The 27,408-nt window shown below is 32.0% G+C and overlaps 3 protein-coding genes across 4 annotated transcripts; 2 read left to right on the top strand and 1 right to left on the bottom strand.

The window, feature by feature from the left end:
* The first annotated feature begins 398 nt into the window (after positions 1-398).
* Positions 399-13,665, top strand: LOC134270154 (FAD synthase-like). The gene is made up of 10 exons (XM_062752334.1): positions 399-620; positions 6,581-6,721; positions 7,947-8,095; positions 8,365-8,453; positions 8,829-8,976; positions 9,299-9,379; positions 9,510-9,608; positions 10,128-10,249; positions 10,513-10,654; positions 12,104-13,665. The coding sequence occupies exons 1-10, from the start codon at positions 399-401 to the stop codon at positions 12,237-12,239; spliced, it is 1,329 nt and encodes a 442-aa protein (XP_062608318.1). The 3' UTR covers positions 12,240-13,665.
* A 2,269-nt stretch (positions 13,666-15,934) lies between these two features.
* LOC134270144 (neuropeptide receptor npr-1-like) lies at positions 15,935-17,095 on the top strand. Its single transcript, XM_062752323.1, has one exon. The coding sequence runs from the start codon at positions 15,935-15,937 to the stop codon at positions 17,093-17,095; it is 1,161 nt and encodes a 386-aa protein (XP_062608307.1).
* Positions 17,096-17,377: 282 nt separating this feature from the next.
* LOC134270234 (fibropellin-1-like) lies at positions 17,378-27,287 on the bottom strand. Of its 2 annotated transcripts, none has more exons than XM_062752431.1 (20): positions 27,053-27,287; positions 26,697-26,767; positions 26,343-26,458; positions 25,745-26,042; positions 25,272-25,463; positions 24,823-24,864; positions 24,549-24,662; positions 24,334-24,450; positions 24,104-24,223; positions 23,659-23,775; positions 23,264-23,377; positions 21,040-21,150; positions 20,625-20,744; positions 20,212-20,325; positions 19,384-19,503; positions 19,158-19,271; positions 18,706-18,825; positions 18,331-18,444; positions 18,079-18,192; positions 17,378-17,394 (listed from the first exon to the last, which is right to left on the bottom strand). In XM_062752431.1, the coding sequence occupies exons 1-18, from the start codon at positions 27,124-27,126 to the stop codon at positions 18,404-18,406; spliced, it is 2,115 nt and encodes a 704-aa protein (XP_062608415.1). In that variant the 5' UTR covers positions 27,127-27,287; the 3' UTR covers positions 17,378-17,394; positions 18,079-18,192; positions 18,331-18,403. The 2 variants fall into 2 exon arrangements, with proteins under 2 accessions (XP_062608415.1, XP_062608422.1); XM_062752438.1 differs by having other exon boundaries at positions 24,549-24,659; positions 27,053-27,286.
* Between the last annotated feature and the right edge of the window lie 121 nt (positions 27,288-27,408).

Here is a 27,408-nt window from a genome sequence, read left to right as displayed (position 1 = left end):
ACAAAGATTAAAAACATGTGATTAAGGCCATCTTTAAAATAATGTTTGTTTGACCTCTCCCAACTCAGGGGAAAATTATTGGGTAGGTAAGTAGGTGGGAAAATCTTTTATCCAGAAAATTCAACATATTTCTTGACGGGATGAAAAGAATAAAAATAAAATAAAATATTTTGTTCTAGTCAGTCAGTCCAGAGAGGGCAACCAAACATTTTAATGCCCCTGGATTGAAAGATCCCAGGGGTATAATGTTTTTGTCCTGTCTGTCTGTTTGTCTGTCTATTGTCAACTTTTACCTAGCTTATAACCATTGCGCTATCAAGGGTAAGTGTATACCACTTTAGTCTACACCCAGGGCAGAATTGTTTTACCATATCAGGGGCACAGTATCTTGTTTAAAGATGGCTTTTGCTAACGATTATGCTGAGGAATGTAAGAACAGTTACCTCCCTTTGATTGTTGACCATATTTTCTTTTTCTTTACTAACATAATTTTTTTTTCACTTGTAGGAGTGGCTAAAGCCTTTAATGATGTAGTCTCCCCTCACCCTGACATTGTGGAGCTCTGTAGGCAGTTCTGGGGGGCGGAGGATCTTTCCTCACCAAAGATGAAACTGGCCATGGTAATTCTTATACTTACTTAATTAACATGCTTAAAGGGGGAGGAAATAAGCACCTCCTTCAAATTTACCTGGTATTAGAACCTCTGTCAATCATCTGACATTAAACCTGGGATTGGATACTTTGATTTGATTGACATTCAGTTTGCTGCTGTTGTGTATATCTTGTGTACCTTGTCTGGAGGTCGTACCGACCATGGAATTAACTTTCAGGCTTTTGATGCCTACCGCACTGTATGCCAGCGTGATAAAGAAGCCATCAAATCGTTCTTTTCTTATTTAATTCATAAGAATATACCATAAATATAATCAATCTATCAAATTATTAAATAAATGACAAGAAAATCATGGCTATATAATAAATATTATAAATTTGATTTTAAAAGGGAGGATTTCATATCACGATTACAATCGATAATTTTAATTTCCGTGTCAAAAAATGAGCTAAAGTACATTTATTCCTCCTTCAATTAACAAAATTAACCGACCTGCGTTTGAAGCTAGTGTCATGGAATTAAATAAAATTATTTTTTAAAATAAGTATGACAACATTGTAACATTGTTCATGAGTCAAGCGAATTTATATATTTATAAGCAAGACAAACCTGTACGTGTCGCTTTTCTTCGAGACATGGTGACGAAGAAGTTTACGGTATATTAATAAGTTTTAGAAGAGAAATTACTCGGAATATAACATCTTGCTTTGTATTTAATGTTTGAAATTAATAATGAATTCCGAAAGAAAAAAAATGATGCAGGTGATTCTTTTTTCGTTTCATAGCTGTCGGGCAATCAACCGCGGTCCGAAGCCCTGGCCATTTTTACTGACCATGCGTTATGGAAAAATCAAGTAGGGTTTATCTTAAAAAGATATTTACTTAGACAATAATATTTCTACTTCAACATTTTATTCTCAAAACATCGTTTCTAAGTTTCATTGTTATTTACCGAGAGACTGTTTATGATTCACTTTCTTCTTTCGTTTTGCGTAGTCGACGTGTAATTTGAATTACTTCCCTTTTTGTCGCCAGATTACAACGACAGATTTTGGTGCTAAATGTATTTTCGTTATAACACTTCATTAAGAAACGCACTGTATATAAAAAATGTCGAATTATTAAAAATATCAATTATTTTAAAAGAAAGAAATTGAGAAGGATTCTGTCTGGAACAAAAATGCTTTATTTCGCATTTCAATTCATGAGCTAAACATGAAAAAAAACGGCCTCGGTTTACAAAGTTGTAGGAAAACGCATACAGGTAATACACTTAGGGGCTCAGGTAACATCCTGTGTTTATAGGTAGTATACACAAACCAGTGTCGTTCCCTCGGGGCTTCTCAGCCGCTTCGATTAAGCTCCACCCCACACCAAACTTACCTGAGGAAAACCGTACGGTTGAAAACCTCGGCCTTTAATATTTTCGATACATTGTACAGGATATCACTATGATCATCATGATACATATTTACTGTAAACCAACTTTTATTCGCAATGACTTTATTTTGTGATTTATCGGGGACAAACTAGTTCGCGGCAATTAATTTTCGCGATCAAGCCTATATTGGATCTGTTCTTCATAGGCACATAGACTTTAAGGGCCGGTCTGCGACGAGAAATATTTGCGATGATGGAGCTCTAGCGAACCTCGCGAAAATTTCTCGCACACGAATAAAAGTTGGTTTACAGTATACTGTATAAGCACTTATTTTCTTGGGGATGAATTTTCATGGTTTAAGGAAAAAATGCTGTAATGATCGAATGGATTTGATTTCATTGTTGAAGAAGAAAAAAGATACTGTATTTTATGTAGTATAAGGCATAAATTCAGGGGTTCCTTTGAACCTAGAAAATGCAATGAAATTTGAAACCCCACTAAAATAAATAATTTCATAGTAATAAGGAAGTGCCTTATATTTAGTTAAAAAGCATATGGATTTGTGAAGAAAAAAATTTCTTTCCATATGCAATTAGGGCTGTGTATTGAGCCAAAAATTTCGATACGATACGATACAATATTTTTTAAAGCGATATGCGATATATTGGATTCTAGAACAAGCCCATCAGAAAAGGCTTCTAAGTCATTTTAATGCATAAATTTCATAACAATTAAGTGTTTTATTACCCATTTTAAAGTTCTTGTCTCATTGTCATTACAATTAAAACTTCAAATTAAAACTTTTAATGACAGTAAAATCAACATGTGTAACTAAAATTCTCTTTGTATTTTGTAATAATTATAAAAACTGTGTTATTTCCTTACAAATTATATAATTATTGAACAGTTTTAATTCATAAAAAAAATATAATCTTTGGTGATTGAAATTCCCATCTTTTTAACAGAATTAGAAGAAAAACTGTCTGTCCGATACGTATTGGAAGTTATTTTTCGATACGATATTTTTCTTGAATATCGATACGTATCGATATATCGATATATTGATACAGCCCTATATGCAATGCTCTATATACAAGTTAAGTGAGTTATTGTAAAATTCCCAAATAATTTTTTAATAAGTTTTGTCAACAAGATCAAAGTGTTACCTATAGCAATGCAACTCATTGGAAGAATTAAATGTGAATAAATTTGAAATAAATTGACTTTTGAATAACTTGACATCAATTAAATGTTTTCATGGAAGTTTTTATTATATCAAACTCGTGTCAGTAATGTATACTTTGAAATTATAGTGGGTCCTTGCTTCATTTTTGTTTTCTAAAAAACTATCCAGTACATGCTTTCCCATCCTTTGAATAATACTAGGACTGCACAATAATATTGATCTTCAGGTTAAATTGCAATTTGTTGACAATATCATATTGTGATACATTTATATTCTAGCAAAATGCTTAACCTTGGGATTTCCTAAGTAAAATACAAAGTTTTAGATATCAGAAACATTTTCAATCATACCACACATTAAACTATGGTAGCTGTTGCATGGTTGGATTTTGTTGCAAACTGTTGTGAAATCATCAAGAACTTTTTTAGCTCAACTGAGCTGAAAGCTCAAGTGAGCTTTTCTAATCACCAATGTCTGTTGCCCATCCATTGGTCTAGCTGTTTGCCTGTCTGTAAACTTTTCACATTTTCAACTTCTCAAGAACCACTGGGCAAATTTTAACATCCTTGGGTGAAGGCCGAAGGGGAGTTTAAATTGTTACAAGTTTTTCTTTTTAAAAAGATAGGTGAGCTAGCGTCGTAGCATTTTTTAAACACAGAAAGGAAGGTCCATGATCAAGTGATTCATTTTACTGAATTCTTAATGTTGATCAAGGCTGAAGTGTGATAAAGTTATAATTGTTTTGTGAAGTGTATTTTATAGACACATATGTAAAGAAATGCAAAGGGGGTGCGTGTGTGAAGTTTTTGTGTTGATCTATTGAAGTTTTGGCACAACAGAACATTTATGACCTTTACTGGAGAGGAGGGAGACTCTATATAATGTGTTGAAGATGCCGATTGAGCATTGTATGAGCTGGTTTAAGAACAGAATTTAGCAATGTAGCAAAGAAATTAAAAGGAATATAGAAAATAACTCAAAGTGTATGTTGTATAAAGAAATCCAGAGATTTCCGAATGTGAAGATGTGAATTAGCTTGGTCCTTTGGGTCATCTTTGTCAAGAACTGTTAGGTTAAAAGCCATACACATCAGAATTTTTTAAAAAAATAAATAATGGATTTATTCGTTGTTTTTAGTGTAAATTCTTGTTTCTGGAATTTGTAAGATTGGCTGAATTGACCAATCAGAAATTAGAGTCTATCTTTGGTTAGACGTAAAAAAACCTCCCTTGTCTTTGTTCATAACAATCAGATAATGAATCAGGCTTTTCTGTCAGTAAAAAGAGAAATTTGAAGTATTACAATTATGTAGTTATCTTTAAACTGTAAGTTACACAATAAATAAACATAGTTATTTAATGATACAATGAAATTGTTATTGTACGGTCTATCTATAGTAGTTTTCCCAGTTTGCCCAGAATGCACGACCGTGAAGCTGAGCATGCGTATTCAAGGAATTTGGACTAAGGTAGTTGCTAGCGCTCGAGAGCGCTAGCAAAACTGAAAGGCCAAGTCCCTTTACAAGGGGAAATAATCAAGAAAAAAAAAAGATTTCTCAAGAACCAAAAGTTAGACCATAAAAAATGAATTTCTTGGTTCTCAGGTGCTCCCTCATCTTGTCTAAGGGTGCCTCATTGATCCTTTTTATTGCTAAATCAATGAAATAACCAGAAGTCTCTGTTGAAACTGAAGCTCTACTGGTTTGTACTTTTTGTATTTTTAGTAACCACGGCAACACCGTTTCATCAAAATCAAAAACCGATATACAGAATTATGTACCTTAGAGTAGTCTACTTGTGGACCAAGTTAAATTGAAATCAGATCAAAACTGTAGTAGACGTAGCATTTTAAAAGAATTTCACAGAAATTTCTATTTTAAGTAACAACGGCAACACCGTTCATCTAAATCAAAAACTGATACACAGAATTATGTATCTTAGTGTAGTCTACTTGTGTGCCAATTAAGTTATACTGAAATCAGACCAAAACTGTAGGAGGAGTAGCATTTTGAAAGAATTTCACAGACATTTCTATTTTTAGTAACCACGGCAACACCGTTCATTGAAATCAAAAACCGATATAAAGAATTATGTATCTTAGTGTAGTCTACTTGTTTGTTAAGTTATACTGAAATCAGACCAAAACTGTAGGAGGAGTAGCATTTTGAAAGAATTTCACAGACATTTCTATTTTTAGTAACCACGGCAACACCGTTCATTGAAATCAAAAACCGATATAAAGAATTATGTATCTTAGTGTAGTCTACTTGTTTGCCAAGTTATACTGAAATCAGACCAAAACTGTAGGAGACCTAGCATTTTGAAAGAATTTCACAGAAATTTCTATTTTTAGTAACAACCGCAACACCGTTCATTGAAATCAAAAACCAATTCACAGAATTATGTATCTTAGTGTAGTCTACTTGTGTGCCAAGTTATATTGAAATCAGACCAAAACTGTAGGAGAAGTAGCATTTTGAAAGAATTTCACAAAAATTTCTATTTTTAGTAACCACGGCAACGTTTTGTTCAATGTAAAAAGCTGCCTCGTCATGTTTTGGGGGCAATAAAAAAGTATCAAAAAAAATGCCTCCCTCCCTCATCATATATCTTGAAAAAAGGCCTGAGAACAAAGGAATTAACCTTGCATGGCCTTTCTAAGGTAAGCAATGTGGCCCATAGGCCTCGTGTTTGTTCCAACATATCATAATAGTTATATACACTTAGCTTATGTAGGTGGAAGTTTATAAAGCCCGAAAGAGGAAATTTTAATTGCTGTTGAAAATATTGCAATATATATATTGCATAAAGTTAAAATATTGCAATACACATGTATTGCGATACAAAGTTCTCAATCTTAGAATGTATTCCTTTTATTTAACAAATGAAGCAAAGAGTGTATACTCAAATGAAAAAAAACCTATAACTGATACAAATATATATACATGATATCTAAGAAAAATTCCTATGATGGATTTAAAATTTTTTTTCCTTTCTTATTTCTTAAACATTTGATCTTAAATTTCCATAGTTAGTTGTCAATGTTTAAATGGTGTTTAAAATAAAAGGAAGTGATGTCAGCCTTAGGGGGAAATCTATGTATATAAGTCACATAAAAAGTTATATAGAGTTTGACATGCATTCATTCAACAGGGCATATGAAAAATTTGCATGGTTGAATCACCAGGATATAGAATTACAGATAAACTTTTCAGCAGATGATATTTCTGGTTTGTCATACTTATATTGACCTAGTGGTCTACTTGAATCATTTTTTTCCTCGCCACAGTAGCTGAAATGTGACCATTTACTTTTTTTCATTCTGTGTAAACAGAGAAGCTCTGTAGACTTAGGTATCGTCAATTCAGCCAAAGGTTTGTAAGAATTGTTTTTTCCTCTAGATTCCAAAGTCGGCCCGACTGGTGTATGGGGTTAACAAGAAGACCGGAGAGAAGAATAAGTTCCCTCTAGTGGTGGTCAATAATGTGTATATATTCCCCGGTGTCCCATCCATTATGGAGAGGAGTTTTATAGCTTTAGAGGTCAGTAATGCAGAAAACTATCTTAAAAATTTAAATAAATTTTAAATTTAAATATTACCTTTAATTTATACATTTTTTTCAAGAAAAGATTTTTTTTTAATTTTAAAAAATTAATAAGTTTAGTTTTTAAAGCTTTAGAGGTAAGTTATGCAGAATTATTAAATTTATTTTTAAAATTATCTTTAAACATATTTCCATGAAAAGCCTTTTTTTTATTTAAAAAAGTTAATAAGTATAATACAAATCTCTTTAGGGTATATTTTTTTCGCATTACAGAAGGTTCTAAGCTATCCATTGTTCTTGCCTATCATTTTCTGTCTTCGTCATGGATGCTTGCATGGCTGATTTCCTGGATGCTTGATACATTGAAAATATTAAAACAACATTTACATGACAATGGGTTTCTAGATATTAAGCAGGATACTCGAGAAACTGCCTTGCAATCAAATTTTACATTAGATGGAGTTATTGATAGCCCATTGCCAAGAAATATAATATAGCTTTTCAACTCTGTACAGCCTCTAACAAAGACAAAACAAGCTCCTACTATGAGAAAGACCTGTAAGTTTAGCAGGGACCTTTATAGTAATAGTATATAGTTCATGGTCTGTGAACTTTCCGATTGAATAAAAAGTACAAACCAAGTCTATTTACACCCACAGAAACCGCCTTGCAATCAAATTTTACATTAGATGGAGTTATTTATAGGCCATTGCCAAGAAATATAATATAGCTTTTCAACTCTGTACAGCCTCTAACAAAGACAAAACAAGCTCCTACTATGAGAAAGACCTGTAATTTTAGCAGGGACCTTTATAGTAATAGTATATAGTTCATGGTCTGTGAACTTTCCGATTGAATAAAAAGTACAAACTTCAAGTCTATTTACACCTACAATGAATACTTTTTCCCTGTGTTTTGTGTTTCGATGCTTCTTTGGTTAAACTCCATCCAACAACCAACCAATTTTGAAAAAGTTAAATTGTTCAATAAAGGAGGGCATTACTTAATGCTGATTGAAATAAAGAGCAAAAGAAGCGGTTATCTGATATCTTTCTATTTTATATATGCAAACACATGCATTGTGTAGTACCTCTATTATCACTTGATTTTGATAAGGCTGATGCTTTTGTTGGTATTCAGTAATTGTGTATTTTTTAGTGCCCCAGTAAAGAATACAGAGTAGAATTTATCTGAATGTGCTTTGTTTTGTGTTTTATTGTAGGATTTGTTTAAGAATCCTGATGCCCATTTTTACACAGAAGAAATCTTTGTCCAGCAAGATGAGGTATCAATTGCTGCCATACTGAATGAGGTGGACCAAGAATTTAAACTTGATGTAACACTAGGGTCGTACCCAGACTTTCATAACAGGTAAGTTTAGTGCTTTCCTATTTAAGTAGCACTTGGTATTTTTTTTCTTTAAATAAAATGCCCAGTATTTTTGTAGATGAATATCTAAATTTAGCTGATGCTGGAGTATATTTATGACAGAAACATTTAAAAGTTAATCTGAAACAGGAATATAAAAACTACAGCTGTAACAAAGAAAACTATATAATGCTAGCATCTGTGAATTGCTTATTATACCTCACTTAAATTTAATAAGTAGATTATTTTTGTTGGCATCTTTGAATTTACAGTTATTACAAAGTTAAATTGATGCTGGAATCCAGTAAACCAGAACAAATACATAAAGCTATTGCTTCACTGAAAGAAAAATTACCTGAAGGTATGTAAAAAAAAATTGTTTATTTGGTTTTGAATTGGTAAAAAACTGCAGTCAGATCATTTTTAAGTTTCAATATACATACTGTATATGTACTTTGACCCATGCACTTGCCTACAAATACCATATAAGTGGAAATTTTAGAGGGAGGCAAATTTAGCGATTTCTCCTTAAAAGTTGCTATTTTAATTTTAGTGAAAATTGATTTTAGCAATTTGAAAATGCTCATGAAAGAAGTTACTACAAATAAACCGCAATTAATTTTTAGTGATATTCAATTTTAGCTAACTCGGCATCCTTGCTAAAAATTCTGCTTACAAAAGGTTGTTTTGGTATAGGATAGAGCCGTTTGATTTTAGAAGAGATTTCTGTTCACAGGTAGCATTGTAGACTATGATAGCCAGCCCATCAAAAATGCAACACGTAGAGTTTATGACTTGATCGAGTCAAGTAACTCTGATGACCATTACAGAAACTGTGTTAAAGAGGCTGTGTCTGTATTAGAGGAATGTCTAGAAAAATACAGGTACTAAACAGTGTTTGGATTATAGTACTAGTGGTTTGTATTCCTAATATGGGGTTATTTTTTGTATGAAGTGTATATTGAAAAAAGTGTCATTGATATACTGTACTTATATACTTAAATTTCTATGGTTTTCTCATTTATCATGTGGTTGCAATTCATTGCTGTAATGAATACTGATACTGCAAAGAAAATGTGAATTATAAATAATGAATGTTCGAGTAAAGCAAAACCTGAAAAAAAGCCAATAACATGTTGGAAAAAGAAATAAATAATGCTGAATGAAATTGAATCTTATGTATTAACATTATTTTACTTTCCTCAGTTTAGATGAAATATGTATTGGCTTCAATGGAGGAAAAGATTGCACAGTCTTACTTCACATTTATTATGCAGTTGTGAAAAGGTATGTAACAAATTTTTATTTCCTTTAAACACAATAACAGCATTTGGGGGTTTTGGCAATGACAATTGGATGAAAACATTGGATTCAGAAGTTGGCTTTGAAAATACAAGTTTTCCTATTTTTATTTCAGAAAGTATCCCGATTTTCAAGGAAGGCTGAAAGCTTTGTATATCAAGAGCAGACTCCCATTTCCTGAGGAAGAAAAATTTACACAGTTATCACGAGATAAGTATGTGGAATAATTTTTCTTTGAATTTTCATTCATATTTTTAAAATTTCTGTGAATAAACACTAGAATCATCCAGCATTTGACTTTTTTTAAAACCAGACCTGCTCATTGATGAAATATGTGTTTTGTAAATTAGTTCATAGCCAGAATGCTGTGATATCACTGACTTTGCCTGTAAAAATTCTATTTAAATGAAATTTTCTTCCTTTGTACAAAGTTTATTTCCAACCCACTTCATCTTGCCTCTACAATTTTTTGCATGTAATCATTAGATTTGGAGATCTAATGAAAAAAGTATCATTTTGAGATGTATAATTTAGGTATTACCTTGAAATGATTTATATTTTTAGTATTGACTTGAGATTTATATTTTATGTATCAACTTGAGATGTTGTATATTTTAGGATCGACTTGAAATGTTTTATACTTCAGGTATCTACTTGAGATCATGTAAATTAGAGGTATTGACTTGAGATGCTGTATATTTTAGATAATGACTTGAGATGTTGTATATTTTAGGTATCGACTTGAGATGTTGCATTTTGAGGGCCGTATAAAAGACAGTCTCCAGCAGCTGAAAGATAAGCATTCTGACATCAAAGCTGTGATAATGGGCACCAGGATTACAGACCCTTACTCAAGTATGTAGATTTACAGACTGCAATATACTGCATTGTTATAGTGATTTTGAGTAGAAAGTACATGTATTCAATATGAAAATTATAATTAAAGACATAATGATTGTTTTGTCTTGTCTGATGGGAAATGCCTTTTATGACAGAAAGTTCTTCTAAATACCCTTCTCATAATTTTCTTGTTGTCTTGCTGTGTATTGTTTAAAAAAGGATGCTCTTTTACTAAATTATTTATTCCTCTGTTTACTAGCTTTATCTCATCTTTTTAGGTCATTTACAAGCCTTCAGTATGACCGATTCTGATTGGCCACAGTTTATGAGGGTGAATCCTGTTTTAAACTGGTCTTATAGACATATATGGAAGTTTCTTAGAGACCTAAATATACCTTACTGTAGTTTATATGATAGAGGGTAAGTGAATTTATTTCATATTTCACACTTTTGACAAAAAGCATTGAGTATAGTGGCTGGAACGTTATTGTTGACAACTTACACGAACGATCACGTTACACGAACGATTCCGCACGATTAACGCACGATTAAACCTGTTACATGAACGATCTTTCACGTTCACGATTCTACACGTTACACGATCTTACACGATTGTTAACGCAAACGCACGATTCTTCACTCAAAATAGTTCAAAATATTTAGGAATTGATATTTTCAAAACGCAATAAGGCTTAATACTTATCTAAGATTTCAAAGAATTATTAATATTATTTCATAGACTTTGAAAAAAAAACGGAAAATGATATTTCTGTAACTAAATATATGCAAGACTTAATATTTTAGATTGAAAATAATTATTTCTAAGGTAATTCTCCGATAAAAAAAAAAAAACGGATTTTGTTCATTCTATTAGACGATGTACATGTATGTGGGTCGTATAATTTGATTAAATCGGATATCATGATATGCAGAAAGGGGGATACGATTGAACAAAAGTGGCAGCATGGAATGACTTAAATCATAATTACAAATCTTATCCTTATGTTTCCAATGATTCAATGTCTGATAAACTTGCCAATTATTCAACTTTTTTATTTGCAGAAATTTAAAATTAATTAATTACAAATAGGCTCAAGAGATAAACACAGAAAATCAAAACTCCCGAAAATCATGCCGTGTCCATGTATAATTGTCGACTAACTAGTTATGTAAGCATTGAGAAATGTTTATTTCTTTGTAAAAAAAAAAAATTTATTTTCAATGAATTGATTTCAAGATTATCTTGACCACAATAAGAAGTAAATAATAATTAAAATCAGATTTTTCAAAAAGACGTTAAAGATCTAAGTACGGTTTATCACAATATTGATCGCGCTATTTGACGAGAACTTAATATTGTACGACTTACTATATTGCTTGTTTACGGGTGATAATTAGTTCGTTCTGCATTCTATTATGTAAATTGCGCTTTTTCATTTTATTTGGATTTTAATTAATAAATTAAGAAAAACAGACAAGGGAAATGCTTATTTGACAAATAACATTCCGATAAAAACTTACAAAACGAAATTTACACGATTCTAAATGCACGATCTCGCACGATAAAAAACGCACACGATTGAGTCTGATACACGAACGATCTTGCACGTTACACGAACGATCACTCACGATACACGAACGATTCTACACGATCAGTTTGTCAACAATAACGTTCCAGCCACTGTACCAAAAATTGATTTGCATCTTCTATTTTTGCTCAGCAGTATGCACAAGTTGCAAAAGCTAAAGAAGATTTTTATTAATTTCATTTGTCACATGCTTTATATGGTCTTGCCCTATCAGATTTTCAGCTTGTTCAGGTCATAGTATTTTATAAACAAATAATTTTTTGGAATTTTTATTTTTCAGATATACCTCTTTAGGTAGTATGAACAACACCCATCCCAATCCACTGTTACAGTATATTGATGATCATGGAGTGTTGAGGTATAAACCAGCCTACACCTTGTCAGATCCTACAAAGGAGAGAGATGGCAGGAACTGATCCTACTGTAGAGAAGGCTGGTGGCAACTAATCCTACAAAGGAGAAAAGTGGTAGGATGTGATCCTACTAAGGAGAAATATAGTAGGATCTGATCCTACCTTGACAAAGGATAGTAGGAACTGATCCTAATGAGGAGAAAAAAGGGTAGGATCTGATTCTACCATGGAATAGGATGGTATAATCTTATCCTATAGAGAAGGATGGTAGGATATGATCCTACCAAAGAAATTGACAGGAACTGATTTTTAATATTTTCTACTTGAAATTTGCAAAAGTGCTGGTTGTAAATTTTAAAGTTTAAAGCAGGGTACTGATCAGTTTCTGTTATTCTATTTTCATATCTTTAAACATCACAGAATGTGTAGACATTTGCATTCCATTCATTCAGGGACAATGTGGTTTGTCACTAAGAAATAGGAAATCCACATATCATCTTCTCAAATGAAGATACATAACCTATGTTTTATGATGTTTGATTCAACTTTTACTATAAATTTTTTATGGTGCTTTTTTTTTGTTCAAAATGTCACAGGTACTTATTTTTGCATTAGAAAATATTTTCAAATGAAGTGTTCTATGAAATAATCATTTGTCGTTTAATCAGTTAATCTAAATAATAATACTGATGACCAAAAAATGTTGTTAAGTGTGAGAAATATTTATTGTATTTTATAACTGAAGGAGATTTATGATGTCTTGGTACATAAACATTTTCATGCATTTTATACAGAAGACTTTACTCAGACCTACAGAGTAGCTTGCATTGATTATCAAACCAATCTGATTAAAATCAGATCCTTTGATCCGCTCTCATAGATCCCTACACAAGGATCTGAAGAAACCCCATTCAGGGTCATCTGTAGGTGAGGTTTCTAATAAAAATATTCATTAAATTCTGACCAATCAGAGAGATCGTACTTAAGAGACATTCGGGAAAATGAATATAGAGGTGAAAGCAATGTGGAGGAGATCTTGTCATATTGTACAAAACAAATAGGCAAAAATCAAATACTTTATATTTTTTCTGTACAGAAAAAACGGTGGTTGTTCTTTTGAGAGGCTATGGAAACCAGGTCATTTTTTTAATGTTTGTTTATCATCAGAGCTTTCACTTCTGTAACTAAATTTCTAGATACTTTTAAATTCTAAGAAGAAAACATTTGATTGGATAGTTGAAAGGTCACCAGGAGATGTCCCTGATTGGGGTTTCTTCAGATCCTTATGAGGATCCATTTGAATGGATCAAAGGATCTGATTTAATCAGATTGTGATCAAACCATCATTTACCCTCTGTGATAGTTTATCTTAGTTTTTCACTTTGTTTCCAATCATTAAACTGTGAACATTTTGTTTGTTTATAAAAAATATTTTTATATTATTTCAGAATATACAGTTTTATGTATACGTGTACACTTTTTAATGGAAATAAACAGATGAACATTTGTTTAATATTGGTTTGATTCAGTATGATGTGAATTTCTAAGCAAGTAATGTATCCAAAAAAATTTCATTGGAAGTGCTGCTGTCTTGCAGTTACTTTGGCTGGAATGATTGTGAAATGGAAGTAAAATACCTAGCAGCTTAACTTTAATAATTGGATTATTGACCATTTTGGTGTGCCAGTGAAGAAAAATACATAAAATTTCGTTCATTTTTTCCAGCAGCAACTGCACAACTTACAGAAAGCAGTAATGTACGTGCAATTCTTCTAATAGCAACCGTTTAGTTACTACACTGTGTATTTCGCTTGATTCAGTATGATGTGAGTTCCCAGGTAAGTCACATTTACCCCAAAAATATTTCATTAGAAGTGCTGCTGTATTGCAGTTGCTTTAGCTAGAATGATTGTTAAATATAAGTGATCTCGGTCAAATGCTGAGTTGACTAGAGTGAAAGATTGACTTATTTGCATTGAATTAATAAATATGACGATAAAGAGAAGTATCCAAACTCAAAAGTTCATTTAAACAATGCAAATCAGGATCAGAAAGAAACGCAGACCTCTAGCACACAGTTCAGATCGGGTTGGCAGGGTATGCTCACTCCTCCATGGCACCTGATCCGACCTCTGATGTTTCGGAGGTCCGTGTTTGCTCTGCTCCTATTTTGTATTGTTTTATGGACTTTGAGATTGAATTCTGTTCGTTATCTCCATATGTTCCCCCATCATGACAAGGAGCACATGGCGGTGGGGATCGGTATGTGTGGACTCTCACACCTTTTTAGCACCCGACATGTGCTCCATGTCAAGATCGGGATATAACGGAAAAATCCGTCGTCAATTCAGTGTATAAATAATGAACTAATTATAACAAAAAAGGGAAAATCCTTGGACAATTGAGTGTGTAAATAATGACCTAACTAACAATTGATATGAAAACATTCTGTCACCATTTGAATTTTAGGATAAATTGTATTTGCTGACAAATCCATCGTATCAAACATAGCACTTGCAAAATGATGTCTTTAAATGAGACTTGATATTCTTGTTTCGTCAACTTGTTTGTCAAAAGCTTGCCTCGTTTTAGATATTGTTCTTGCATAGAGCATGCTTTTGCTTATAGAATTAATAGAGACATAAATCTCCTGCAAAAGCAGCTTGTGATAAGGGATATTGCTATATCAGTAAGGGAAATGACAATTGAAGAGTTAAAGTCATCACGTTTTTTCGTAAGACTTTGTTGTTAGTTTATCATTAACATTTTTTGCTAGTAAATTATTATTAATACAGATGTGGCAGACTCTATGGTATCTTTTATTTCAAGCTCACTTGCACAAATGAATGTAGAACTTTACTATTGTTAATTAACTTAATTGATAATACGTCGTCGATTTCTCTTAACGTGGCGTTAAAGGTCACAGCAAGTCTTATCTTTTTCCTCATTTCTAGAATTTGAATGGATTCTGCTTCATGTGAATACAAAAAATAGAACTGCTAATAACGAGGCGCAGTGGGTACTCATGGAAAATTGATTGTTTGAAGTTCTGATCTAAAAGTAAATAGATATTCAGAATCTCAAGCACCTTTATGATATCAACTTCATAGTAATTGTGCTTTTAACAAAATACATGTACTGTTGCAAATGACCAATGATAAGGGAAGTAAATTCCATTTAATTAAAAAAAAACAAACTGTAAATGATGTCAAAATTCAGTTACTTAATCCTTATGCTTTGTTCTCTATGGTGACCTAGGGTGTTATTATAATTTTTATTGCTCTTTCAATTGCTTTTCGGATCGACTCGATGACAGTGGTCTAGTTATTGATATTTGACGATAATTGGTCAATCAACCTCCTTCACAACCATCCATCGAACCAGATTCCTTCTGCAGGAGATTGATATCTGTCAGTTTGAAGATGGGGACATAAAATTTATTACAGCTGAATACACAGAAAATAATAATGAAAAAAAGAAATAAAACAATTTATCGCACACAGGCCTAATTTGTTCAGCTTAAAGAACCAAACTTCCCTAAAATGATAACGATTTTTTTATTGGATTATCAAATTAAAGATGAGGTAAGCGCATTAATTGTTCATTTTTGTAAATGTGTTAATTATTAAAGCTTTACTATCTAGAAAGTAACAAACAGCTCAGGAACAAAGTTTAATTTGGTAAATTACAATATGTGTCCTTACTTTCCAGACTAGTCTATAAATCCTTGATGATTACTGAACAAAACCTCTGCAAAGATGGATGAAATCATGCATAAGGAAGCAGACGATGTCTTTGACAAATCCAACGTGGGACAAAAGCCGGTCGTCACATACGTAGCCATTCTTATGGTGGTAGGTTTCTTTGGCAACATACATGTTCTGGTAGTGTTCTCAACCCAGTTCAAGAAAAACAGTAATTACGTAATATTTGTTCTGTCTCTTGCCGTAATCGACTTTCTGATGTGTTCTGTTCACATGTCACTGGAAATTCTGGACCTTCTTTATCCTTACGATTTCTACGGTTCTGTCACATGCAAATTGTTCCGATCAAACCAATCCATACTGACCCTTGCGTCAATTTTTATCCTGATCCTGATAGCAGTTGACCGTTATCGCCACGTCTGCCATCCAATGAGAAATCAGTGGTCAGTCTCCAGTGCCAAACGAATGATCAAATTCTGTGTGTTTCTTGCTATCATCGTGTCTATTCCAGTGCCTTTTCTTTTTGGTCTCGAAACCGTCAAAGTATCAGAAAACGCGACAAAAAGGATATGCTTCATTGAAAACGAATTGGGTACGGAATACGTCCTTCCTGTGGTTTATATTTTGTTTCTAAACTTTGTATTTGTTTGCGGTTTAGTTGTTTTGCTATTCACTTACATTTCTATTGGAATCACCACAAGGAAGCGAGCTAAGGTCCACATGATGATGACGTCATTGATGCTACCCAAAAATCGCGTCAGACTCAGAGCTTCACACAAGAAATGCTGCTGCCTTGAATGCTTCTCTTGCAAGAAACTCAGCCGGGTTAAACATCACTCACTCAAAAGTATAGGCCATAAAAGATTTTATCAAATATTATCAAGACAAAGAACTGTTTTCGGGCGACCTACCTCACAGGATAATAAAAAAGCAACCAAGGTTCTTTTCTGTGTAACCGTCATTTTCATCGTGTCCTATCTGCCGTATGTCACTCTCGGACTTCTGTTGACACTAGGTCATGATCTACAGAATTTCCTGGCGGATCCTGGAATTGTGGTGTATCGACTCAGTGTCAGATTGCTGCTGATTAATCACGTGTGTAACTGTTTTGTTTACGGAATATTTGACCAGAGATTTAAAACAGCTTGTTTTCAGTTTTACCTTAACTTGTGCAGTCGTGCCAAGATGAAATTAACTAAAGGATCCAAGAGATGATAGTGCACTATGATCGATCGAGATGGAATTTTATCCGATTTCCTTAAGTTACTGAATCTGAGAAACTATCAGTTTCTTGCTTTATATGACAAAGGACTTTGAGTTGAGTGTACTTGACCTTTGCAATATAAAATAAAAAAAATCAACCCAAGATGGCCCATCTTATAATTCTTGTATAATTTATTAATGTACATATATTCTTAAATATAAATATCAATTTTACCACAAATGCATTAAAAGACTTTTTACAAAATTCAGTTTGCTGTTCTTGTCTGCCCGTCAGCCAAGTAAATTTGAATCTGAAATTTAGGAAGTTTTAATTGTTTGAAATATTTTTTTTTCTTTTGAATTTCATGGAAATAACAGACACACTTATATTTGATATAGCATTAGTTCAAGTACATGTTGTATGCGAGAAGCTTTACAGAACATTTTCTTTTTCCCCATGTATGTATCTCATTTGCAGTATTATTAGTATTTTTTTAAGAATTGGTTAGCTAGCAAGTAGAAACTAAGATATACATAAACTGTTCATTAATTAGCTTTCAGTGATTTTTAAGGGCTGATTTTACCTGAAGTTAAATTTTCCTTACAAGATGATTTTTGTGATACTGTATCTAACTGATTAAGTCAAGTTTTCTACCTCTTCATCTTTTGTATTATTGATTAATTGTATGTTGTTTAACTTTTCTTAACCGACTGGAGTCAACTACGTTGATAAAGTGTTGCATATTGAATTAGACAATTATAGACATGTACACGAGAGATTGGTACATGTGTGTTTTCTCAGGCCCTTGTTGGAATCAGGTTTTGGTTGTTAATTGAAAGGAAAACTTTATTAATACAAATAGACGGAAAAGGTCTAGTGCGTCTATTGCTTCTATTTTTTAATTAAAAAAAAATTATATGCTAAGGTTTATGTATTCATTGACATTTTTAGGGTGAATTTAAACGAGAATGAAAATTCAGTAAAGCATTTATACCTATATCACAGGTATTTCCATCCCAAGGACTCTCACATTTACACATGAAGGATGATATCGTATTGACACAAACACCGTTATGTTTGCAAGGATGCTGAAAGCATTCATCTATATCTAAGAAAAGAAATATATGTAATAAACTCTATAGAAAATCAGGAAAAGAATAATAATAGACACTTTTTTAAAGCAGCAGGAAAAAAATGAAATTATTCAAAATGATATTGAACAACTTTAACAACTATCCTGGCATACCTTTATTACAATGGGCTGAGGGAAAGCCCGTGTTACAATGGCAGTGATAGGAACCCGCCGTGTTTATACACCGTCACATAATGCAAGGCTTGTGGATGGAGCATTCATCAACATCTGCATAAGAACAAAGTATGTTGGGAAAATGTTTAGGTACTGTGTATTTGAACTTCATGGTATTTATGATTCACCAAAATACTAGTACTTTGAATAAAAGAACTATTTTGTTCCAGTATTGCTTTACATTTTTGGCTAAGTTCATGTCAGTTGCAAAAATATTCGTATATTAATGGAATGTTTTTATTACTAGTATATTACAGTGAATACGTTAAAAATAATACCTACTGGAAGGATAAGATTTGATATACAAGACTGTACCTTGGTCACAAGTATTACCCTTCCATCCATACGGACAGTGACAAGTGAAGGAGCCGACATTATTTGTACAGCTCCCGCCATGTTGACAAGGAGCCGGGTTACCACTACACTCATCCACATCTATAATGGTCAGGTAAAGATGGCATTGAAATATTTTTAATAAGAAAAAAATAATAAATGCGATTTCGTTATACTTGTTACATGATATTTTGGTATAATGCGCAACTACTTTATTTATGACAAACTTTAGAAAATTCAGTAACAAAACCCAATTTGGAACATCTTTGAAAGGTATAAACAAGGTAATAATTCCCTGTTTTCTTCATAAATGGTTTAATTTCAGTATGACATTGATATGACATTAACCATATTGGTATAATTTTTAAGAAAATCATATTCTTCATTCCTTCTGACTTGTACATGGAAGCTTAATTTTAACAATTTACTCATACCTTGATTGCAGATGTTTCCTAACCATCCTGGGGCACAGCTACATCTATATGACCCTATTGTATTTGTACAGGTTCCAGCATGCAAACATGGGTTAGATGTGCATTCATTGACGTCTGCAAGGATTAAAAGGCAATGTATCCAAGTTCTACATTACATTTTTTTGCCCCCTAAATTAGAAAATGATATATGATTTAATATTATTCACAATAAAACTTGAAATATTACCCTGATTGCATGTTGGCCCCGTCCATCCTGCCGAACATGCGCACGTGAACGATCCTACTGTATTAGTACATTGACCTCCATGCTTACAAGCAGGCGATAGTACAGAACATTCATCAATATCTGTAACGAATGTTCTGTCCCAAGAATTCTCTCATTTTTGGTTCGGTTTTAGAATGGAATTGTAAAATTAGGATCCATAGTCTGTCAAATACTATGCCAAAGACCATGCAGAATTGCATATATATTACAGTAATATACCTGTACATTAATTTATATACGTATACTAAAATTCAAATGAAATCAAGCTGTATATACTGTGTTACATTCTCGCTAAAAATGTTTCAAAAATCTTTTCCTCTGGCAAATGTAGAATGTATGGAAGACATTTGGAAGAAATGTGACACAGTATGTTTGTATGCATGTAAATCAATCTATAAAACAATTATGTTTTGATATTTATTGCGATCGAGTTTCTTTGCTAATCTATACTTTATGGTTTTCGTTGTTATCACTGTCACAGATACAACGTTCTGTTCAAACTTGAATAAACTCAAAATTGCGTCAATTTAAAAAAAAAAATCATTGTCGTACTTAGTTTCAATCATTTTTAATTAATACTTTACAGACCTTCTTAATTGACTTTCATTGTTCACAGTAATATACAGAAAAGAATCGAAACATCACTTAAACTCAAAATTTACTTACCTGCAATGAGTACAAGTACAAGTCCATGACTTTTGAATTGTTATTTGATAACTTAATTTTACGTATATTAACTTTAAATTATATACAGTGTGAAGTCCGTAATCTCATTGTAGATTTTTGTACCGTTTTCACACACTGCTCCAGTCCACCCTAATGCACAGGAACATCTAAAGGAACCTTGTGTATTATAGCAACTTCCTCCATTGTTACAAGGCGATACCCTGCACTCATTTACATCTGTAATGGTGAGTATATAATACATATATGATTAATACAATTAATACAATAAATACATTATATATAAAGGGCTCTGTTCATGGATCTAAAATGAAAATAATTATACACAGTGAGCCTACTTGTGGAATTAAGGTAAATTAAGAAAATTGAATTTCTTCTATCAAACCAAAGGATTACATGGGCTTGTTTTATACAATAACAAAATGATACATACTCTACAGACCAGAAGTTTATTTATTAAAATAAAGTAACTGTTTTGCTTGCAAAAGATCATAACGGTATACATGTAAAATAAAAACCTTGATCACATCGGTGACCTGTCCATCCTGCTGGGCATGCGCAACGGAATGCCCCATCCGAATTTGTGCAAGTTCCACCATGATAACAGGCAGGAGAAAATGTAAGGCATTCATTTATATCTAAATGTACGATGTATTAATAAATGAATAGTTGAAGAGTAAACTGAGGTATGAATTTTTCAAATTTTATTAAGGTTTTGCATGAAGCTACTTAAAATTCTAAGGTCCTTATGAATATCATCATCAAATTTGTTTTACATCCACTTATATTGTAACATGATCTCAAAAATTTTATAATTATGAAATTTCAATGTATATGAGGGTTTCAAACTGAGCAGCAGATTTATCTTAGATTATAAATTATTGAGTTTAAGGTAAAGTAATATCAAAACAATGGATTCTTTAGACGATTTACCTCTATCACAGTTGTGAGCTGTGTAGCCTGAATTACAGCTGCATTGATAGGACCCGTGTGTATTGGTACAGCGTCCATGAACACAAGGGCTTTGTTGACATTCGTCAACATCTAAAATAAATTTCAATCATTTTGTTTCTTTAAGAAATTCGTTATACCAATCCACATTTCATGTCTCATGTGAACTTAGATGTTCTTATTTCTCCTTTTTCCGCCCAAATATGTTTGAACATTTAAGAAAAAAAATTAGCAAAACATAATTTTTAGCATGTCACAGTTTGTTAAAAATGTACTTTGATAATGTTAACTTTACCCAAAGTGATAAATTATCATCACTGTTCAATGAGTCTCGATTGAAGGATTAATTAAAATCAATAATACCATCACCGGTCATATCTGACGTACGCTTCATGTTAGTGAAATAATCTTGCAAAAGACGCAAAAATCAGTAAGTTTCCAATGTAAAACAATGTGCTCTGTTACAACGCACTTTGAAAAATTACGCACTTTGAAAAAAATTTTCAAAGTGCGTTAATTTTTGGGACCAGGTTAACGCACTTTGAAAAATTTTTTCAAAGTGAGTTGAATTTGGGACCAAATCAACGCACTTTGAAAAAATTTTTCAAAGTGCGTTAAGACTGTACATCATAATTTTACACCATGTAAACATTTAACGCACTTTGAAAAAATTTTCATGAAACAAAAGGAATTAGACATATTTTAGAAATAGACAACAGTATTATCCCCTCACAACGTATGATGGGATATAGTGATGCGATTATGTGTGTTATTACTTTATGTGTATGTTATTTTTTCTGTGTGGAATTGATGTAATTTGTATCGCGATCGATGTCAAATGCTGCCTTGATTTACTGAACATGGTTTTTGGGAAGGAATGCTCCGCTTTGCGGTGCCCTTATTTGATGTGTTTCTTTCTAAAAACTGATGGATTGAAGAAAACCTAGAAACGGACAACGAAGAAAAGACTGGCTGAATTAAGGTCTATCAGCTCAACTCTTTATCATTCCCACCCAGATGTATCTATTTCTATAACTCGTAAACTTAAGTGTCAATCATGATATTTGAATAAAGGAGCATTCTAAATACAATATAAGCACTGTACAAGGGAGTCTGTAGTAAATCGACATTTTGTTCTTTTAAATCTCAAAGTCTATATATGTTCATTTTCAGGAAAATCAGAATATTAATTACATTAATTACATTTAATTATATTAAGTACCTGTCTGCCATAGATACCATATCTGATAATCTCTCTGTTAACCTCCAGGTATTTAACTTACATGATATTTTCGTAGGAATTGTTCATTTAACATGTATCTAATATCTTTTCTCATGTTTTACGCAAATAAATAAAGCATATATATTAAATTAATAAAATACAATTATTTAGTTTTAAATAGCTTCAAAATTGGTGAAAAATAAGCATTTTTTTTGTCTATAAACATATCCCCCCCCGTGAAACACAAAAAGCTTTGGCATAAATTTTTAAAATAACAGTCCATATTATCTGTAAAAAGGAATTTTTGTTTCACGGGGGGGGGGGGGGGGGTGTTTAAAAAATATTTTCAGTTTTCCGTTGATTTCTATAGTGGAAAACACAAGTTTTGCCAAAATTATAGAGTTATCTCTCTTTGGTATCCCAAATAAGTAAGGTTTTATGAAAATTAATATAAATATGTATAAAAATTTTGAGAATCATTCACAAGATGTTAACTTTTGAGAATTGACTTATAGATAGGCGGAATTTCAATCATTTTAGTTCTTTACGACTTTGAATGTTGACCTTTCCCCAAATTCAAAAGGGGTCTTCCTAAAACATCAGGTATTCTGTTATGTTCTCTTTCATTGCAAAAGCTCAAAGGGTTGTCGAGATATCGTGAGGAAAAAAGCGTTACAGAAAGACGGATGGACAAAGTATATTAAAATGTACTTTGATAATGTTAACTTTATCTGAAGTGATAAATAATCGTCACTGTTCAATTGAGTGCCATGCAGAATTTTTTTTAAAATCAATAATACCATCACCGGTCATATGTGAGGTACGCTTCATATGAGTGAGATAATCTTGCAAAAGACGCAAAAATCACTACGTTTCCAGTGTAAAACAATATGTTCTTACTTAGCTACAGAACTGTAGCGTGTTATTTTTTCGACTAAAATATAAAACCATTATCCTATAGTTCTGTAGCTATTTCTCAATCACCTTGTTCACAACGATGTCCAACCCACCCCTGAGAACACGAACACGTGTAAGAACCAATAGTATTGCTGCATGTGCCACTATTATGACAAGGATGATTGATGCATTCGTTCACATCTAAAAAAAAAATTGAACAAGAAATTTTACCTGAAACATCGATCGTAAAAGCATATATTGTTAAATAATACGACTATACTACTTTATCATATTCTATCTATGTTTATGTTTTATTTACATTATTTATTCATATCACTTTTTTTCATTGTTTCATAAAAATAAATTCTTCAACTTTTGCAAAATTTAGACTAAAACGATTTATCAAAATTGAAAACAATTATATTCGTTGCAAAGTAAGAACATGACATTCATATATTTCAGATACTTCCTGTTTGTCTTACCTACGTCACACAAATGACCTGACCAGCCAAGGTTGCAGGAACATCTGTAGGACCCATCGGTATTCACGCAACTTCCATGGAAACAATTTGATGTGCCCATTGAACATTCATTTATATCTTCATTTGAAATTCAAAATCAATTTCTTATTCTTAAAATCTAAAATTATAACATTCTCATTTTCAGATAATTTGACGATCAATTGCCCAATCAATGTTTAGAAGTTGGCAGCATCGCCTGCTATTATTAATAGGCAGACAAAGTAAAATTCCAACAATTAGATCGCTTAAGGAGTAATTAAATATGTTACAATTAAGATTTTGCAATTTAAGAAATTCAAAACTTATCCATAAATTGTTAAAGATAGTTTTGAATTTCTTAAAGTGCAAAGCTTACAAATATATAAATTTTGTTCAGTGTGTTTTTGAAATTCTTTATGACTTATACCTGTTTCACATCTATTTCCTGTCCAGCCTGTTGCACACAGACACGAAAAAGAGCCATCTTGGTTTGCACAACTGCCGCCATTATAACACGCAGGTGAGTACGTCACACATTCATTTATATCTGTTGTGAAAATATGTACAGTCATAATGCACTGTTCACTTTGATTTTTTCAAGGCATTCTTACTGTAAATATTATATTTAAACGTAACATTTGTCTTTTATGTACAAACCTTGGTCACAGTTTTGACCCCTCCAGCCTTGATCACACGTACACGAATATGATCCAAAATTATTACTGCATGTCCCGTGCTTACACACAGGAACATTGGCTAAACATTCATTGATATCTAAAGAAACACACATAATAAGTGTGATTGTTATAAAGATGATCGAGAATACTTTTGATGTGATACAAAAATGCCGATGGTTAAATGGTTTTGCATACCTGATCCACAATTTGTACCCGAATATCCCGGATGACACGTGCACATGTATCCACCATATGTTGCTGTGCACGTTCCTCTCGATCTACATGGATTCGAATGACATGATTCATCTGCTCATAAAAAAAACCCAGGTTGTAATGTTGTTTTGCATGAAAAACATCCAAAACCACCTTTACTTCATGCCCCAGAAGAAAAATAGGAAAATTAAAATAATAATGATTATATTTCTCTTTGTAAATGAATTCAAGTTTGAAGAAAATTTATGGGTCTTACATGCATTTCCAGCAATTTCATAGAACCAGATACCCCTTTCACCTAAAACGATAATAATAAATGAATAACTTTATTCTAGATTTTCCACTTTTACTTATCAAATATTTGATACATATCTGCAGTATATAGTATATATATACTTACACATATATATCTGTAGTACACATCTACATGACGAGTGTATAGTGATATGGATTTTAAACTCAAAAGAGTACATGTCATGTATTTCAAAAAATTAAAATTAGGATACATAAAAGATTAATTTTTCTTTAAAAATTGTGAAATTGTTATTATAATATATCTTAAGTGTGCATATTTCGCTGTTATGTGTGGCATAAACTAATAATAATTTCAGCAATTACTAGTAATATTACAGACAATTTGTAAATCAATGAATATATGCATGATTTTTTTCTATAAACAAATAAATTTAAAAAAAATTATGATACCTGTGTTTCCTCGAAAATTTCCCATTTTCATAGCATTGTCTGTTAAAGAATATGACATTGTAACATTTTTTATGTTTGAACTCCATCCTGTGTAAATCTGATGCCCGTGAGTATCGTTCACATCAACTTTGATATAGTTAAACAATGCATATGACGTAATATAATCCGTCATTATTACACACTGTATTGAGACTCGCTGAAAAAGAGGGAGCACACATGTTAACTATGTTATTGAGCTAATAGTTTATTATAATATGATATATAATATTTCTTAAAAGTTGGATCGAATTCAAAATTTTTCATTAAATTTGTAAAAATACATAGTTTTACGTGTATTTCATGATAACAGTTCCAGATACATTATTCAAAAATGAAGTTTGATAAATCTTAATTTTAATGAAATGGTAAAAATTGTAACATTGAAAATATATTCAACTTAGTGGTACATCAAAAGAAAGACATGTAAAGTTCACATGCATTCGTTGTGGATTGTGGAGCTTGGTAAAACCTTGAATTCCACCAAGTGACTACCATGACTTCCTTAGCTGAGAAATGTGGATTGCTAGAGTGAAGAAGAACCAGTTCTGTTGCCTTCCTCAGTGTGTCAGTATTGTCTGGAACAGTATGTCTGTACATCGTAATATACATTGCTGATCCTTCGTCCTTCCGTTGCTCTAAATCTGTCCAGTATGGCGCCAGCTCTAGGTATGAAAAGTTATTCGGAGTATAGGTTGTATCAGAGTACGTAGACACAAAACCGTTTGAGCAGGCCTGCAATGATACATAGGGAACATATGCTCTAACTTTTTTGAAGAAATTCAATGTAATAAATAATTTATAAAAAGCAAAAAAAAAAAAAAAAAAAAAAAAAAATTTTAATTTTGAATTTACCGGGTGGAAGTCATGTACATTTTGCATTTACTACCACCTGGTAAATTCAAAATTTACAAAATATCATATTTCAGTTTGAAAGGATAATTAATATTATTTTCTAAGCATTATGTATTAAAAATAAACAGTTGCATGCATTCGATCTTATATTTATTTCAAGATATTAAAGTATTGACTTACATACAAATGCGGATATTTTTCTGATCCAAATGGAATTGACGATAGAAATGTAAAACTATGGGTGTAATCATCTCCTTCGTAGCTTATGTTTCCTCCTCTGGGGAAAATATAACTCACTAGAAATGTTACATTATCATTAATCTCTTATTATTTATTCACTGAAGTATCATTTAGAAGATATATCATTTGTATATTGTGATTAAACAAAAAAAAAAAAAAAAAAAACGATTGTCAACGCACAAAACAAGAGAAAAACATAAAACTTTAATTCATTTTTTCTTGTAAAAACAGGAAAAATGATATATAGAATAAAAATGTTTGTTTGTCTGTATAAAAAAAAATAATTCTACTTACATTGAACTCTTTTTTGATTTGTGTTTGTCATTCTATTGTGATTCCATCGAGTCTTGTGATTTTGTTTGTTGCTAATAAAAAATAAAGAGAATAGTGAATTTTTCCTTTTTGGATTTGTTTTATAGTTTTTACATTTACATTTTTTACAGGAAGCCAGGATATAAATTGAATTAAAATAAGGATACTAGCTCATTATAAGAAATGGAGGGAGTCATATTTTTTCGGTAGATACGATAAAATACACGAATTTACGTCATCACGTGCCATTACATTTTAAGCATTCCATGAAACTGCCCCCTCAGCTACTTTTCATGGTGTTATATAATATACAAAAAAGTATTTTAACGTTTACTTACATCGCTCCAATTTCAGGTATACATATGAAGAATTGCAAAACGATAAGATGACCAAGAGTTATAAAAGAAACCATTTCTTATTTTAAATTATAAAGAGAGAAATCCAAGAAACGGTTGGTTGTTAATCTTCAGAAAATAGAACACTGTTCAAGCATTTCTTCCTTCTTTAATTTCTTATCAGTTGCACCTTGCACCTCTTGTTTACTCTACAAAGACAACCGAAAGTACATATGCATTATTAATTGTGATGGAACAATTATAAATGTTTAGTTACGATTACAATAAATGTTTTTGTGTATTTTGCTAAATATTATATATTTTTCACTTATAGAAATTCGCAAATTAAAAGTTAAATA

Source organism: Saccostrea cucullata, unplaced genomic scaffold (assembly GCF_032062105.1).
Source record: "Saccostrea cucullata isolate Sc308-1 unplaced genomic scaffold, CSIRO_AGI_Scuc_v1 ctg706, whole genome shotgun sequence".
Lineage (NCBI taxonomy): Eukaryota > Metazoa > Mollusca > Bivalvia > Ostreida > Ostreidae > Saccostrea > Saccostrea cuccullata.
The sequence above is the reverse complement of the archived record's forward strand: the minus strand, read 5'-3'. Positions and strand labels throughout refer to the sequence as shown.

Coding starts and splice junctions, on each gene's coding strand:
- LOC134270234 (XM_062752431.1), bottom strand. CDS start 27,126: ATGGTTTCTTTTATAACTCTTGGTCATCTTATCGTTTTGCAATTCTTC. Junction 24,865..25,271: donor AAATTTTCGAGGAAACACAG/GTATCATAATTT, acceptor TTATCGTTTTAG/GTGAAAGGGGTATCTGGTTC. Junction 21,151..23,263: donor TGGACATCGTTGTGAACAAG/GTGATTGAGAAA, acceptor AATTTATTTTAG/ATGTTGACGAATGTCAACAA.
- LOC134270144 (XM_062752323.1), top strand. CDS start 15,935: ATGGATGAAATCATGCATAAGGAAGCAGACGATGTCTTTGACAAATCC.
- LOC134270154 (XM_062752334.1), top strand. CDS start 399: ATGGCTTTTGCTAACGATTATGCTGAGGAATGTAAGAACAGTTACCTC. Junction 621..6,580: donor CAAAGATGAAACTGGCCATG/GTAATTCTTATA, acceptor TTTTTCCTCTAG/ATTCCAAAGTCGGCCCGACT. Junction 8,977..9,298: donor GAATGTCTAGAAAAATACAG/GTACTAAACAGT, acceptor TACTTTCCTCAG/TTTAGATGAAATATGTATTG.